The 17,009-nt window shown below is 48.8% G+C and overlaps 1 protein-coding gene across 1 annotated transcript in view; it reads left to right on the top strand.

Moving 5' to 3' along the window:
* Nucleotides 1–17,009, top strand: part of Scfd2 (sec1 family domain containing 2) — a 344,622-nt gene that overhangs the window by 323,831 nt on the left and 3,782 nt on the right. The window contains exon 8 of the mRNA XM_005359346.3: nt 12,396–12,515. Within this exon, the coding sequence (XP_005359403.1) occupies nt 12,396–12,515 (120 nt within the window). The remainder of the gene's footprint in view (nt 1–12,395; nt 12,516–17,009) is intronic.

The raw sequence follows: 17,009 nt of genomic DNA, 5'->3' as shown, positions 1-17,009 counted from the left end.
AGTTACCCCTGTAAACTCCGTACAATGTTTTCTCCCTCTTGTCCTGTGTTAAGCCATTCCACCATCCTATGTGACCTTGCCTAGGGAGCTTGGGACCCTGAAAGGGCAGCATGGGGAATGAGGTGTTTAGCCCCATTGGAGCTCCTGAAGGCTTCAGCAGCCAGCCAGCTGCCCTCGGAGGAAGGCTCCTGGGAGTAGATTAAGGAGGAGAATTTAGTTCTCCCAGCTGCTTTAACTTTCTCAAAAGCTATGTTGAGAAGGAGGCAAAACTAGACAGAAGGACTTCCACTCTACCCCAGTGCATGTTGAGAGGGGAGGAGGTGGAATACAAATAGACCCACAGGTGGTGTGAACAGTGTCCAGGCCTCCCACCCACAGTCATAAGGACAATCCATGTGAACCAGTGAGGCGGAGTGTTTCCGTCCAGCCTCCTGTCCATCCTTATGACAACCTCAGCAGCAGGTCCTATCCTTATCCCTTTGTTGTTGTTATTGTTGTTGTTTGTTTTGTTTTGTTTTTGTGGTTTTCGAGACAGGGTTTCTCTGTGCAGTTTTGAAGCCTGTCTTGCCACTCACTCTGTAGACCAGGCTGGCCTTGGAACTCACAGAGATCCACCTGCCTCTGCCTGCTGAGTGCTGGGATTAAAGGCGTGCGCCACCACCTCTTATCTTATCTCTTATCTTTTGCCCAGTGAGGCAACTGAAGTCCACATGGCTAAACAGTGAGTGCAAATTTCCCAAAGCCTGGGAATTCATCTCCTTCTCCCCTATTCTGACGTGATTTCCACAGAGCACACAGCAAATGACAACTCCAGGGTGTGTCCTCTAGTCCAGAGCACTTGCCTGGAGTGGGGGGCCTAAAGGACACACAGCATCCCCAGCCCCATAGTGCTGCCAGGCGTGTTCTCGAAGGTAAATATTCTGTGTTATTGATTCCGGTTCTCTTTGGTATTACTCAGCTGCCTTCCCTTTCCTGAATCAGTACAGCCCGATGTGGGAAGTCCTTCTGTATTTGTGTTACTTTTATTGGTTAATGAATAATGAAGCTACTTGGGCCTATGATAGGGCACAATAGAGCTAGGTGGGGAAAACTAAACTGAATGCTGGGAAAAAGTAGGCAGAGTCAGGGAGATGCCATGTAGCCGATAGAGGAGAAAGACTCCCACAGGAGCCTGCAGGAGCCTTGCTAGTAGGCCACAACCTTGTGGTCATGCACAGATTAATAGAGATGGGTTAACTTAAGATAAAAGAGCTTGCTAGCAATTCACCTATGTGACTAGCCAAACAGTGTTTTAATTAATACAGTTTCTGTGTGATTATTTTGGGTCTGGGCAGCCAGGGAACAAACAAGCAGCCTCTGCCTACAGCAGGCCATAAAGAAGATCTCTGCCTGGGTTGGTCATGGGGTCACTGGTGTGAGTGAGGTCACACAGGGTTCAGGGGCACCTGCCATTCCTCCCACTGCTTTTCTGGGACTTGGGCCCAGGGCTCATGGGAAGAATGAACCTAAGATTGCAGATGTCTCCCTACAGGTTACAACTTCATCCTGAACCCTCAGAGGCAGTTACTGGTCACTCGCTGTCCTGTTCTGTGCCCCTGGAATGTGTTCCCTGCTTTCTCACTCGAGATTTATAGTGCTGAGGCAGAAGGAAACAAGGAGGCAGAACTTGATGAAATAAAGTCTGCTGCATGGCTACTGTTATACAAATGGGAACATTCTCAAAATGTAACTTGAACTGGAAGGGAGATGCTGGTCTGTCCCTGGTGAGTCCTTTCTCTGCACTCAGTGTCATTTCCTGATTGACTTGGGGTGACGAGAGGCAGTCTACCCGTGATGTAGAAAATGGAAGATGAGAGGAGATTGGAGATGTGACAAGATATGCTTGGAGGGCCAGGGCCACAGTCACACTGCGGGAATATGGCATGAGGCTCATCGCACGTGGCAGAAAGAATGCAGGAAAGGGTGGTCCTGGCCCTGTGTGGCTCCCTCAGGGCTCTGAACTTTTGTGCATACTCTGTGGCTGTATTTATAAATTGTTTAATAACTATGTGTCTTGGTTGCCATCCTCCAGGCTGATGTTTTTCAGAGTAATATTCTTCTAAATATACAACATAACCCACTGCACACCAGCAGGTCGAGACAGTTTGAATGGCTGTAACGAGCACCGCGTAGGGGAACAGACCAGACTCGTTATGTCTGGTTAGGTAAAACGGCCCGACCCAGCCTCACACATCCACACGTGTGTGACCTGAAGGTTTTTCTCAGTTCAAATCCCACCGAAAAGACCGTGAGAGCTGTGGTGAGAGCCTTCAGTACTGGTCTAGGACTTTCTCTTTGGGGTTTTCAGCACTTGGCATTCTGCATACAGTGGGTGTTCACTGATGGGGAGCAGTGTGGTCAGAGAAGATGGCTTACAAAGCTCACTCAGCATAGCTTGAAGCCATTAGTTTCTCCTTCCAACTACACTGGTCCCACTGAGTGGAGGGAACTCTTTCCACGACCCCCGTGAAGACCTGAAACCACAGGTCTAAGCCCTGTGGACACACAGATGCAGTGCCTTTTCTCACTAAGCACATGGCATGTGTTGTGGTCTCAGTGTGTGCAGTTGGCAAGTGTGACAATGAGCTAGCCCTTCCTTTCCCTTCTTCATACTTCCAGTGGTTGAGGGCTTGTTCTTAATGTACATCTTAGCAACCTCTGCGGACAATTATATATTTCCTCATCAAGTCAAGAACTTTCATCTTCCCACTTACGTACTTTACAGCTTTTCTTTGGCTTATCAGATTTGCCAGCACCCTGTTTCTGGGATATAATTTGCACTTTGGGGCCATAATCAGGTAAATTAAGGGGTGCTTAAACCAACACTTTGATGCTACTAAGGTCGGTTGATAACCCAGGTGACTTTTTGGTGACTAAAGAGGGGATACATGTGTGGAACGGGCACTCTGGACAGGGATGTCTCTCAGTGACTAAAGAGGGGGTACATTACAGTACAGGCACAGGATTGTCTCTCATTGACTAAAGAGGGGGTGCATGTTTGATACGAGCACTCCGGACAAAGGGATGTTTCATGTTCAGGCTGGAGAGAGCAGGGCAAGATTTCATCGTGCTTCTCAGAGCTGTTTGCAACTTAAAATGTAAGAGATTGATTTCATACTATAAATAACCAAGTGTGGAACAAAATACCTCAGATAAGGAAAATCGCTGCCTGGCCCTTAAGCCTGAAGCTTCATCCAAACTTTCACAAGTGAGCGGCACTATTGGCCGACTCCAGTGAGCCTCATCAGCTGCCCTCATCCTCCTGTCCAACAGAGATGGAGGCCACCTCACTCCATCTCCACGCCACACCACAGCGCTGAAGTCTGCTTCTCCCACTGCTTCCCCTCCCTGGAGAACAGAGCAGAAGCAAATGTTGCAGAATGGAAGAACTGTCCAGCAGAGTGGCAGATGGGGGAGCAGATGCTGGGGTGGTTTGGGGTCTCTTCTCCGTGTTACGTTTATTCTGTAGTTTGATTCATTGAATAGTAGTTGCTCTCTTAATCTATATCCCCCAACTGCAGCTAGTACATGCTCTGTAAACTTCCTTCCAGGGTCTGTCAGCAGTGGAGGTGGTAGAGACTGGAGCCACATACGTGCAGTCTGACTGGGTGAGAACCACTCAGCCCCTCTGTACCTTCATTTCCTCATATGTAAAATGGGATAACATGGAGCTCTTGTGAGAAATGTAACGGCATGCTTGGTACTCAGCACCAGGACTGACTATAGTCAGTGCTTCTTATTATGACTCTGTTGACCCTCCTTACAGACTGTAGGCAAGAGAGAGCCACGTTGGGTATCTTTATACCCTATACATAGCCAGTGTGTGGGTATGCACACAGATAAGGCAGATTATGAATTTGAGACTATCCTGGGCTACTAGCAAGAGCCTTTTTCAGAAAGAGGAGGAAGGAAGAAGTTAGGTACGGTGGTATATGCCTGTAATCCTAGAATTCAGGAGATAAAGATGGGAGAATTTTGAGTTTAAAGTCAACCTGGGCTACATAGTGAGCTTCAGATCATACTGGGCTGCACAGTAAGACCCTGTCTCAAAAAATTAAAATAACAAAAGAAAGTAGAAGGAAAAATAAGAAAGGATAGAAAACCTGTTTTTAAGATGAAGACAAAGAAGAGACTGCACACACTGCCTGCAAAAAAAAAAAAAAAAAAAAAACAACTCCCAACACTCCCCAGTGGTTCCCACTTGCCAGAAGACAAACAGTTGGGTGACCTTGTGGCGTGTCCCTGAAGCCATGCTCAGGGGCTGCAGTGTTCTCTTCTAGACCCTGTCTCTACACTGTAAGCCCGAGTCATTGCTCTCCACAGTCAGTGACATAAACTTAACCTCTCTTGAGCAAACTGTAGGCAGCCAGTAAAATATGCATGCCTTGGCCCCCCAAACACTAAGGCTTAACCCATGCTGTCTCACATCCTGACTGTCCTGGAGCCTGTCTGCATCATCACCACTTTCTGGAATACAGAGCTCTCTATGGTTTGCTGCTGCCTCGGTGCTGTGGCAAATGCTAACCCCCTGCAGACATTTGGGCATGGCCCTCTAACTCAGTTCTACCTGTGTTCATACATTTCTGTTGGCCAAAACAGTTAAGAAAAAAGTGGTCTGTCTAATATTCTCTAGTAGACAAACTCCATGGGTAGGGAAGTCCTGGCAGCAGTGTCTTGCCTCCCTGGAGTCAGAACTTCATTTGTGTTGTAGTATGGGCAGTTAAAACACTTTCTTTGCATGGCTCTTCTCTGAAAATCCAGGACCATGGATATCTTTCATTCCCACTGGTTCTGGTTATCCGGTACCATGGTATGAGCCATGAACCCCATGGCTCATAATAATACTGACCGTCCATTTGGCTCAGAAGGGTGCACTCTGGCCGAGCTCACACGGCAGGCTCTGCCTCCCATCAGTGAGTGAGCCACTGCTGAGCATCTGCTGGGAACTCCGAAGGGCCTGTGGCTCAGGACCTCAGCTCCTCTGTGTGGTGTCAGTGCTCTAAGAAGGGCAGCCAGGGGAAAGACCTGAAAGTCCACTAACATCACTTGCACAGCACTCCACGTGTCAGGGCAGTCGCTTTAAGGAAATAAAACATGCATGCTTCCTCTAGAAAAGGGATTAAGAGCCAGAGGGCAGGAAGTGTCGTCATGACCACTTTTGAAAAATATAGTCTGTATATGGGTAAACCCACCTCACATGGCTGCCCAGGGCAATAAGGGAAACACTTACTGGTCCTAGGTGTCCTTCCTCATGGAAGACATTGAAATCATTTACACTTCTGACCTGACTTCAAAATCAGTGATACCAGAATGACTGTACTGGAATAAAGAAATACCACTTGCTATTTATACATTTTTTTTCGAACTATCGATTAAAAGGCAACTTCCTAGATTAGAACCTGAGGGAAGCAAGCATGCCCTATTATCTGAGGAAGACATTCAAGTTAGCCTGATCACTTCTCAGCCAGAGGGAAGGCTTGTGACCAGCCGCTAGGCTGTCATCCTCCAGGGGCATACAACCCAGTGAGGGTGGTCCACTGGGGTGGGGGACCACCACGGGCTGCAGCTGGCATGGAAAGCCAGCTGCCTGATAGACTCCTGCACAGAGCACTTTGCGGTCCTCTGAGTAAAGCTTACTCTCAACCTAATGAATCCATCAAAACACACTTTGCCCTCTCCTGGAATGGGAATTTAATTTAAAGCTAGCATGTCCAATAGGCAGCACTTTGAACGTGCATTTCTGGAATCTGTGGCTTGGGTTTCAGTCTCCCGAGAGTAATAGACTTTATATCTACCCCATGTGTTTGGCCCTTGGTTTGTTTTGACTAAAGGACATGGTCTGTCAAGATGTTTTCTCTGCTGGACTTGGTATAAGAGGGTGGGTTTTAACTTACGAAATGGCATGAGGCCCTTTCCCTCCCTCTCCTTGTGTTTTAAATGGTTTTGTTGCTGTAGTTGTTCCATTGCTTATGTGGCCGTGCTTAATTAGAAAAAGTTCATGACAAAGATTCAAGTCCCAGTGCCTGCCTCTGGGCCCTGTGTCTGAGTTGATGCCACAGCCTCATGGCCTGGAAACAGGAAAAAGTCCACTTGAAGGAATGGTATTCATATGGGCCATAAAAGCTGTCAAATACCAACAAGTCATGGCAACTTAATCAAAGGAAGGCTAATTTACGTTAAGGACCAGAGGATATCCAGGAACCCCAAAAGACAGCAGTGCAGGATTAGACCAAGAACTGGAAAGCCTGTCTGGAAGATAAGCAGTATTCCAGACTCTGCACGCTGCAGAAGAGGGTAGATGATGCCCACCATGACGTAGGTACTCAGCTGATATTAGGTGAACGCACCAGTGAGTGTCCAGCCATAGCTTTGGGTCTCCTTGATAGCCTCGTGTTCACAGAGCCTCATCTGTCTTAGAATGACTGGATTACCAGTAGCCCCATTGGACTCAGGACCTCATTCCATGACCAGGAAACCATGTTTGGACAGTGGGGGGTCACACTATAACCACGTGACTACCAGCAGCCCACTCCGGGCCAATGATTGGATTGTGGATAGGACAGTCACCCAAAGGATGGGGGTGGGGCAAATGCTGGGCTTCCTGTGAGGGCTGCTGTCAGATCCTTCAGCTGCGAGAGCTGAGCATACCTTAGAGGTCATCTAGACCCACCCCTTATTACTCATCTAAGGAAAGCAAGATTCGGAGAGAGAACTGTCGGATGGGGTCCACCGTGCTTACTGGCATTTCTGATTAGATGAAACTATGTCAGCACTGAGCTTCTTGGTTAAGTGAGTGCAAGTCCTGTGGCTCCTCTTTGCAACCATGTGTAACCATTGTTTAAATTCTCCTGAATTATGGTGCATGCTATGAGGCAGGGTTTGATTTATATCTAATGTTAGTGCAATCTATTCCAAGAGTTCTATGAAGTGGACTTTGGCATGAGTTCCTTAGCAGAAGCAAAAACTGGACTGTGGCAGTCTTCAAACTTCATCTGATGGAGCAGTGACTGCCGTGGGTAAGGGAGACATGGATGGACGAGACACCTGTCTGCTGTAGCATAGCTTGCCTCATGTGGTTCTCAGGATGCTGAGGATCTGTGGAGGGAGAGAGAGAGGTGATGTGGGGGATGAGGAGGGAGCACAGCGGAGATCTGATGGCATCAGAGTGTGTTCGGTCCTGTCAGACCCGTCGGCGTCAGTGCTCAGTGCCAGCGGAGAGGAAGAAAAGACAATGGCAGAGATAAGCAGAAGTGGAGTTAGATCAACAGGAGTTGGAAATGTAAATTTTTAGCAGATTTTACCAAAAAACAAGAGTTAACCTGTACTTCTTAGTTTTTGTCAAATTGACACAAACTAGAGACTCCTGGGAAGAGAGAACTGCAGGAAGAATTGTTCCTGTCGGATTGGTAATGACTTATATAGTGGTCCCCAGCATACTGTAGGAGGTGCCACCCCTAGGCAGATGGTCCTGGTTGTCTGAGAAAACCATGGAGAACTATGGTTTCTGCCTCTGCTCCTGTTTGAGTTCCTGCCCTGACTTCTCAGAGTGATGGCCTGTGATCAGGACTTCCAAGCCACATAAACCCTTTTAGGCTTTGGTCAGTGTTTTATCAGGCAGCAGACAGCAAGCTAGAACGGAAACCGCCGAGTGACGTTTGGGAATGTGTAACAGATTCCCCTGTGCTCTGTGAGGCTTGTCCTGGCAGCACTGAGAGGGCAAACCAGAGTGAGCTTGGAACTAGGTGAGCTGAGAGAGACAAAAGATGGGACTCTGAGCTTAGGTAGGGCTGAGGGAATGGGGGTGGGGCAGGAAGAGTCACTGTGGCTTCCGTGGGATGGTTATGGGTTGCATATGCTAGTAAGAAGTTGTTCAGGACCTCTGTGTGTTCTGGGTACCTAGGTGGATGGGCTAATGTTGTCCTGATTAGGCAGAAGAAATAGAGAAAAGGGTGATTTGCTTTGGGGACCTGTTAAGTTTAGGGGGTTGTGTGATACTTCCTTCTTCCTTCTTCCCTCCTTCTGCCCCTCCCTCCCCCTCCTTCCCTCTCCTCTGCACTCTCCACCGTCTGCACTCACAGTTTCCTTTTCTCCATCTCCTCCCTCTGCACACACATGAAAACCCACACTGTGTGCAGCAGAGACCTCCTCTGTTCTGTGCACTGCTGAGTCCCTGGCGCCTTTAGCACGCTTCCCATGCCTCATCATCATTGTTCAATAATATTTGTTGAATGGATGACTAGAAAAATAAACACCGTGTTAGAGGAGTGTTTGGTGGCGGTGCCAATGCTATTAATGACTCCTGATGGCCAATTTCAGAGTCTTTGCAGGGCCTGGTCTCCTTAAAACTTGAGCCTCTCTCGCTGCCTCTGTAAGGCTCTGATGGCTAAGAGAGAATGGGGAACTTGATTGTACCTATTCTAGGATAAGTGAGTCACAGATGGAGGGAAACTGAGTAAAGTAAAGGAGCAATATGCAGGGGAGACTCAGCAGCAAGAATCCCAGAATTCCTGAGTAGTTCCAAACACGAGAAGGGGTAGGATCCTCACCTTGGCAATCTCTTCCTGGAAGCCAATCCAGATACCAGAATGCACGCCAAGAGCACACCTGCAGAGGCCCCATAGCCTGCACTGAAAAGCTGGGTGCTGGGCAGGGAAAAAAGCCATCTTCCCTTACCAGAGCCAATGTCCTCAAAGCCCAGCCCTCCGCTGCTCATCAAGTGACAGAAAGCAGAGATCCCACCTGCTTTATTACACCCTGCATGTGCATGGCAGATGCTATGTCAAGCTGTCACTCAGATTGTCACCCCTCAGCCTAGCACAGACAGGACATCATCATATATGGCTGCTTATAAGGAATGAGGGATTGGGATAGGGACGGCTCCACCTCCCCGCAGCCTGCTGGCCTGACGTGCTCTGAAGAGAAAGTCTGGTATCAACACACAAATCTAAACTGAAACCAAAATAGCAAACACCAACGTGCATTAATTGGACCCATGTATTTGTGCCTAGACCAACATTCCCTCCACTTAGCCCCAGGGAACTGCTCTTTGTTGTTGCCTTGTGTTTCATTTCTTCCTCTTTTCATCTTCTACTGTGTCCTTCCAAGATTCTCGGCATGTGCTTCAGATCCCAAACTCTCTATGGAAAGCATATGTCTTGAAGAACACACTGTGCCATGCTCAAGTTCCAGAGCCAGTTGTATTTCTGTCCCAGGATTAAGTGAGAGACAACTGTTGTTGGTTGGGCTGAAGGCTTCTCGGGGTCTGGTTACTCAGAAAGCAGAGCTTATGCTGTTCTTACAGAAGACTAGAGTCTGGCCAGCACCCGTGTTGGGTACCTCCCATAACTTCAGGGAATCCAATACCTCTGGCCTCCATAGAAACCTGTACTCATATACATAGACACACACATACACATAATTTTAAAAGTAATTTTTACCAGCCTGGTCTACAGAGCTAGTTCCAGGACAGGCTCCAAAGCCACAGAGAAACCCTGTCTCGAAAAAAACAAACAAAAAAAAAATTTTAAGTCTTTTAAAAATAAGAAGGATTATAAGGTAAAATAAGAGTACGTAGGGAATGACAACACCAGAGATGGAAGACACAGTAAGATGTCACAGTGATCTACTGATAGCGCAGAAATGGTGGTGTCAAGAAGATGCCAGCGATAGCCATGGGCACAACTTGATCTAGAGCAGGTGGGTTTCAACCTGTGGGTCGTGACCCCTGGGTCACATACCAGCTATCCTGCATGCCCGATATTTATATTGCAATTCATAACAGTAACAAAATTACAGTTATGAAGTGGCAACAAAATAATTTTATGGTTGGGGTGGCCACAACATGCAGAGTTGTATTAAAGGGTCCCAACTCTAGGAGAGCCACTGGTCCAGAGGATGAAGGGGGCAGTGGAGGTTAAGAGAACTCTGGTGTGTGACTCGGGCGATAATTGTGCTGTCAGTCACTCAAGAGAACAGAATTAGAGGAGCACGGAGCCCACTGAATCAGGGGATGTGGTGTTATCCGGGAGGTGATATCCAGAGAGCTCACTGTGGGAAATACGTGCAGACGAGATGGTCCTTCAGGGGCAGTGGAGTAAGCGAGAAGACTGGGGAGTCACGGACAGAGCCTCAGCGATATCAGTATTTAAAGAGGCATACCAATAGCAAGAGTTGCTGGAGCTCTCTGAGAAGAAAGGACAAAGGCGGAGGAACAACCAGCAGCGTCAACACAGAAGTCAGAGGAGGTGTTACCAACTGACAGATTCCACAAAAAGATCCTGCTAGGGGAAAACCAAAGAGTGTCCATGACTCTTAATGCTGTCATTAAGTGGCTTATGCAAGTGACCCCAGCAATTTCAGGAGAGCGTGGGCTAGCAGCAAGGTTGCTGAAAAGCATGTGGTGTGTGGATTAGAAGAGAACAGAGAACAAACACAGTGAGGGCAATGGAAGATCCAGAGGCTAAGCTGGAGGTCAGGGAGGCGTGCAGGCCTCCTGAGCTCTGTAACTGACCAGGACTCGCCAGGACTTACCATGAAGACCCTTTAACTTTTCCTCCTTCCTTCTCCCTTTCCTCTTCCTCTCTCTTTTTCCATCACTTCTTCTCTTCCTTCCTTCTAGTTTTCTCCTGGCTCACTGGCCTAGCCTTCTGCTTTTGGGATGATCCAAGGCCCTTAAATGGCGTGTGCATCTGTGATTGGAAGCAGTCACTCTGTTAATGCCCTGTCTTGCTGGAGGGGAAGCCTATGACTTTGGTAGCCATTAAGGCAGCTGACAGCATCTTTCTAAGCAACGCCATTTGCACTTGCTTGGTCCTGGCTGGGTCTTGAGCTGCTCCACATGGCTGCCTGCTGGTTATCTGTTGAGCTTAACCCGTGACGTGTGACCTGATCACTCCTCAGGAAAACATCTGACCGACACATTTTGCTGTGGTACACCACGCCCATCTGCGCTCTATGTACCACCATACAGTTCGTGAGCAGGGCAAGGGGCTGGAGACTGAAACACACAAACACTCACAGACAGAGAGACAGAGACACTGTCATCCTTGATGCCAGAATGCCCCCTTTATTGTGTTCAGGGGCAGCTTATATAGGGATCCTTAACTGATAGCCACACCCCAGCCAAACCTACCAGAAACTACTCTTCTGCCATCAGGAACTTCTGAGGGTCTCGTGCTCAGAGCAGCTGCAAGAATTACAAGTTGTTTACCAGAAATTCAGGACCTGGGTGGTTCACAGCTCCCAACATTCTGCCTTCAGGAGCCCTCTCTCATTCTCTTAATGTCTTCATCACTGGATCAATTTGTGGGTCATTTTGCATTTCCCAAGCATGCTTCTCATTCTAGTATATAATAAAACTTTTGTCTCATGGGTAAAATTGCAAAATCAGGGAAGAAAAAAATTTCTGCCAATTAATATAGCACGATTAATAAAAACTCAGAAAGAGAAATTGGGGATCAGCCTGAAGATCTGAAAGCAAAGCAGCCAGCCTCTGGCTCTTACCTCGACCTCAGTTCGAAACGGCGATCCTGCTTCCCGGACTCTCAGAATGAGACTGTGTGTGAGAGCTGTCTCCTCCTGTCTTATAACCCTTTCTAAGGCTGGGATTAAAGGCGTGAACGACCGGGATTAAAATCATGCGCTACCTGGTTTCTATGGCAACCAATGTGGCCACTGAGATTAAAGGTGTGTGTTGCCACTGCCTGGTGTAAGGCTGACCAGTGGGGCTGTTTTACTCTCTGACCTTCAGGCAAGCTTTATTTATTAAAATACAAGTGAAATGCCACTACAGGCTATTGCTGCTATGATGAAGTGTCTGGTTCAAATCATGCCAGAATGTGATCCCTGGGAAGGTGACCTTTATATCTGTCTGTATATCTGTAAACCCCCATCTCACCACCTGAACTAACTGGGTTCCTCCTGCAGACAGTGATAGAAACCAATTCTGTGCTTTACAAAGATAAGTGAAACAGTCGGCAGAGGTCTAGGCAGCCATGCCTGCCTGGGAACTCCTACCTTAGTAGAGGAGAAGCAAGAAACACATAAAGGCCATAATGGCAGCTGTGGCCGAGCTGTGGGACAAAGGAGGACAAGTGTGTACTGAGTCCTGAGCAAAAGTGAGCAGTAAGACGTCCCTCCGCCCTTCTCTTCTGTAATGGCTCCAGCACAGTTAAAGTCTTTATAGAAGGATGACTAAGGTGCTGTGCTGTGCACTTTCCTAGCCCGTGGAGTCACAAAGCATCGGCACCTCTGACTGTTAATAAGCCTTTGTCACTCCGAGGTTCCTCTGTCCCATCCGCAGGAGGAAAGCAAGTACCCATTACTGCTGTCTGATCTGATGTTGTTCTGTTTTGCAGGTGAGCCGGCCCCATCCCAGTGACCATCCCCTCTTGATCCTCTTTGTGGTGGGCGGTGTCACAATCTCTGAAGCCAAAATGGTCAAAGACCTCGTAGCATCTCTGAAGCCAGGAACCCAGGTACTAAGTTATGGGTGACACAATCCAGGGGCAGCAGTTGGAAGGGTGGTGAGGGCTTCACTGTTCCTCTTCTGGCCTGCTTGCTTCTCCATCCGCCCCTCCTCAGCACGTCCTATTTCCTATCACGGTCTCCTGGCTGTTTCCCCAAAGTCCTCCTCCTGGCCAGACCAAGCCCACTCACACCTCCCCAGAGAGAATGCTTTTTTTTTTTTAAGGACCTACCACCTTGGCAAAATCCATCATAACTGGTTAAATTCTCATTCCAAGCAAAGAGATCCCTGTTGTTTGCACAATAAATGGTGCCAACCAGGAAGTAGAGAGAGTACTGGTTCAGAAGCAGGGCAAGGCTGCAACCATCAAAACCCTGTAACCTCCAGTTCCCAGCATCCTCCACCCCCAGCATCCTCCACCCCCAGCATCCCATGTCCTCCAGCTAGCCCCACCTGCTAAGTGTTCTACAGCCTTCCAAAACAGCCTCCAGCTAAGGTCAAATACTGACTTGCATGAGTCTATGGAGGCATTATACGTCCAAACTCTAACACTGAGGGACTCCAGAAACCTCAGCCCATTCGTGCTGGTCAGGGGGAAGAGTGCTGGCAAGAGCTTCAAGACTTCCCTGAGACACTAGCGAATACTAAAGACACCCAGCTGCACAGAAAACGCTGGGTGGAGATGGTAGCGTTCTAGCCCATCTGACCTGCCCTACTGAGAGGTGATGTGGCTTCCTCTTGGTCCCACATGCTCTGTGCACTCAGCCAGCATTCTCTGCTTCTGTGACATCCTGCCAGTTGTTCCAGACTCTTCCTGAGTCTGCGCTGCCATTCCAACCCACACTGTGCAGTAAAGTTCCTGCCGGTTCACTGACTACTCCACGTTTGCCAGCATAGGCTCCGCCACTGCTCCTTGAGGACAAAGGAGCACAGTAAGCCTGCATTTGGGAGGGTATATTGACTCCAAAGGATCTGGTAGAAACAGTCTGTGGTGTTGAGTGCCTGAGCTTTGCTGCTGAAATCAAGTCCTGATCTCTCTTTACATCCCAGCTTACAACTAGGAAAGAGAAGCTAGGTATTAGGGACAGGTCAGGTCTGGGAATGGCCAGCCCTTGTCTGTGATTCTTTCTGCTATTATCACCTAATATGTCAGAGCTGGTGGAACTTCTAGAAAATGAATCATCCTGGTCTCATTTTTGTTCCCTATGCCCACAGAGTTAGAAATCTGTTTATTGAGACCTTTTTTAAATAAGTCGGCACCTTTTTGCTGTCCCTAACATGGGAAGCACATCCTGATACCTAGAACAACTGTGCATTGAGACGGCCTGCCAGACGCTGTAATCCCTGCTCTGAAAGGACAGCGTGCGCATGCTTTCAAAGGCTGCGGGCAGTATGGCGTCAAAAGGCAGAATCAGCAGTGGCTTTACTAGTCTGGCCCTGTGCCCGCTCATCTGCAGACAGAGCATCTGAGTGTTGGAGGTCTGAGGAACAGGCTTGACCACTCCTTGTCCTTTGTGTAAAAACTCCCTGAGGCGTTATCAGACCCTGAGAGGATTCTGAGGCAGCAGGGAAAGCCTGGACGGCTATTCACCACACTGCCTTTGGTCCCTCGGCTTGTGAAAGTAGGGAGAGGACCTGAGTGCTGCTGGAGTGACATTCGCTGAGGCCCATGTCCCCACCCCTTCACCTGTCAGGTAGCACCCTGGAAATCTGGCCTTGCTGTGAGCTGTCTCTGAATGTTCCATGCATCTGCTCCATTCTCTGCTTATGCTCACACTGCTGAGGGGAGAGTATGCGAGCCCCGCTGAAGGAGTAGTTCCGTAGAAGCCATGTACCAGGAGGCTATCAAAGACAGAGCTGTCCTGACCGTGTGTGAGCAGCGCCCATCTACACAGGGGAAGAAAGCTTTACCATCCCACCCAGGGACAGCTGATCAGAGGAAACACGTCTTCCCTTGACTTGACTAAGGAGGGGAAGTCTCCCAGCCCGCCCCAGACAGCTGCAAGACCAGGTCAGGACTCTCCTTAGGCTTCTTTCCTCAAGCCCTTGCGCCGGGTACCAGCCCTGTCTCCTCACTCAGCTATGCGGCAGGGGGCCCTGTGGCCAGATACTCTGGCCAGCTGAGCTCTGTTGCTGCTGCATGGTGGCCATGAGGCCCACAGAAGCCTGTGGGTGTGAGAAGGTAATAGCAGGGAGGTATCCTCACAGACAACAGCCATGTCGGGAAGAAAGAAAGGCCAAGCATGCGAGCTACCAGCTCTCAGCTGCTTTTCAGAGATGGGTGTGGACGCCGTGCCTCCACGTACCTAAAGTACAGTGTTCAACGAGTCACAAGCATTTAAAAATAAAAACTAAGTCCAGAAATCTGACCATACACAACTCTGCATACATCTTTAGGGGTTCAGGATGACCTAGGTAGTGGCCTGCTCTAAATCATTGTAAAATGGATGGGGAGTCCCAAGAAGGCTGAGATCTGTGGCACTAACAAAAACACCCAACCCAGAAGGGACACAGCACAAAGGTGACCTGGACTCTCACAGTGCAGGCTCGCTGCAGGAGAGCTGACCTCTGGCACTGATGTCTGGGACCAGGAAGACAGCAGGCCAATAGGTCACAGGTCTTCTGAAAAGGATAGCTGTCTCCCTAGAGTAACCACTGAGCATTTGATGTCTTGGTACCAGTGGGTGGGTGTGTACAGCATAGCACGGGTACAAGCAGGGTTAGATTGTACCTCCAATATCTGTGTGCAAAAGCCATTGCTCCTGATGGATGGATGAAGGGTCATATTGGTACCTGTGTTGCTGTGTGGTCACTTGTGGGGGGGTAGAATCGGGTTTAGAAGAAAGGGAAAGAAAAAAATACCACCTGCTCTTTTTGATTCTAAATATTGGAAACCAGAGGGCCCTGATACCCAAATCCTAGCTTTTACTGGCATGTCTGCATTGAGCAGAAACAGGACAGAAAGATGTTAGCACCTGCTAATCACGGGTGGCTAGAGAAGAGGAATGCCAGCCAGCCAACAGGCCTCCCAGGACTAGGCCTCCCCAGCTGAGTACAGAACATGCCAAGCAAAGGGCTGCTGGGAGGACTTGGTGCCTTGACCCTGAGGGCACTAAGGTCGTCCATGCTGTCCCATTGTCAGCCAGCACGTGAGTAAGCACCACCTCCATCTTTTGGACAGCCTGATGGAACCTCCACCATTAGCCACGCTTGCTAATGCCGGAACACCGTTGCCTGTGGCTCTGCTGTGACTCGGGCTCTTCACAGAGCAATGATTTGTCTCTGCCAAATGCTGTTTCTCTGTGAGATCTGTGGACAGTCGGCAATCCCTCTCCCTACAAGGGTGGTTCCTGTAGGAGGTGTTCTGGTCAGTGGCAATGAACAGTGCAAGTGGGAATGTCCCAGGCTGCATTGTGTGTCCTGGTGAAGGAGTTCTCACTTCTGAGTGCCATACATGACAGGTGACAGGTGAAGATGGGGCGGTCGGGAGCTGAGGCGTCAGAGTGAGAAACGCTGTTCAAACTTGCATGATACCGAGCCTAAGCTGAGAGTAGGGAAAGCAACAACAGCCAAGAGAAGAATTAAGAGGGGAGGAGGAGAGTTGGAGTGGAGGGAAGGGGGAGCTGCAGCTAGGAAGAAAGAGGACCAGAAATACAGAGAACAAGGACCCTTTGTGGTGAGGAGCGAGGTGGTCCCTGGAGTTTGTGCCCAGGTCTCCTGTGAAGGGCCAGCTCTCTGGAAGGTATTCTCCAATGTCAAATCAACCTCCAGAATGGCTGTATTTAAAGCATTTCATCTGCTAGGCTAGTTTCATGCCCTTCCAGGCTTTTTTTTTCCCTCCCATTCGGAGCCAAGTTTTTAGAAGGACAATTTTAGCCAAATAATGCAGACACGGTCTTGTTTGAATTAACTTGGAAAAAACCAGAAATGTTCTAAAGCAGTCTAATTGTCAAATATGCTGAATTTGTCCAAGTGCTGATCATGGGTTAGAAAGATGTCCCAGCAGCTAAGACCTCTTGTTGCTCTAGCAGAGGACACAGACCCAATTCCCAGCTCTTACATGGCAGCTCCCAGCCATCTGTAACTCCAGTTCCAAGGGATCTGACAGTCTCTTCTGACCCCAAGGGTCACACACACACACACACACACACACACACACACACACGCACGCACGCAGGCAAAATCTTCATACATGTGAAGTGAAAATCACTTTAGATGCCTAAGGATTACTGGTAACCTGGTAGGTTGTATGTAAACCCTGGCCATGTGACCTGACCCGCTTGTAAGCAGCAGCCTCCGACAGCAGGTTTCACTGAGCTGATAGAGAGTGAATGTAGGCAGTAAGCTACCTGTCTCTTCAGAGGCCTTCTGAGATGAAAAGTTCCCACTGTCCAGGGCTGGGGGTCTTGCCTCTTTCACTGCGTGCCTGTTCCGCCCATGCAGTTCTTTTCCTCAGTTTTTTTCTGAACCCACTAATGCAGGTCCTGCTCTGCACCCGGCACTG

Source organism: Microtus ochrogaster, linkage group LG1, assembly GCF_000317375.1.
Source record: "Microtus ochrogaster isolate Prairie Vole_2 linkage group LG1, MicOch1.0, whole genome shotgun sequence".
Taxonomy (NCBI): Eukaryota; Metazoa; Chordata; class Mammalia; order Rodentia; family Cricetidae; genus Microtus; species Microtus ochrogaster.
This window is presented reverse-complemented; position numbering and strand designations above follow the sequence as displayed.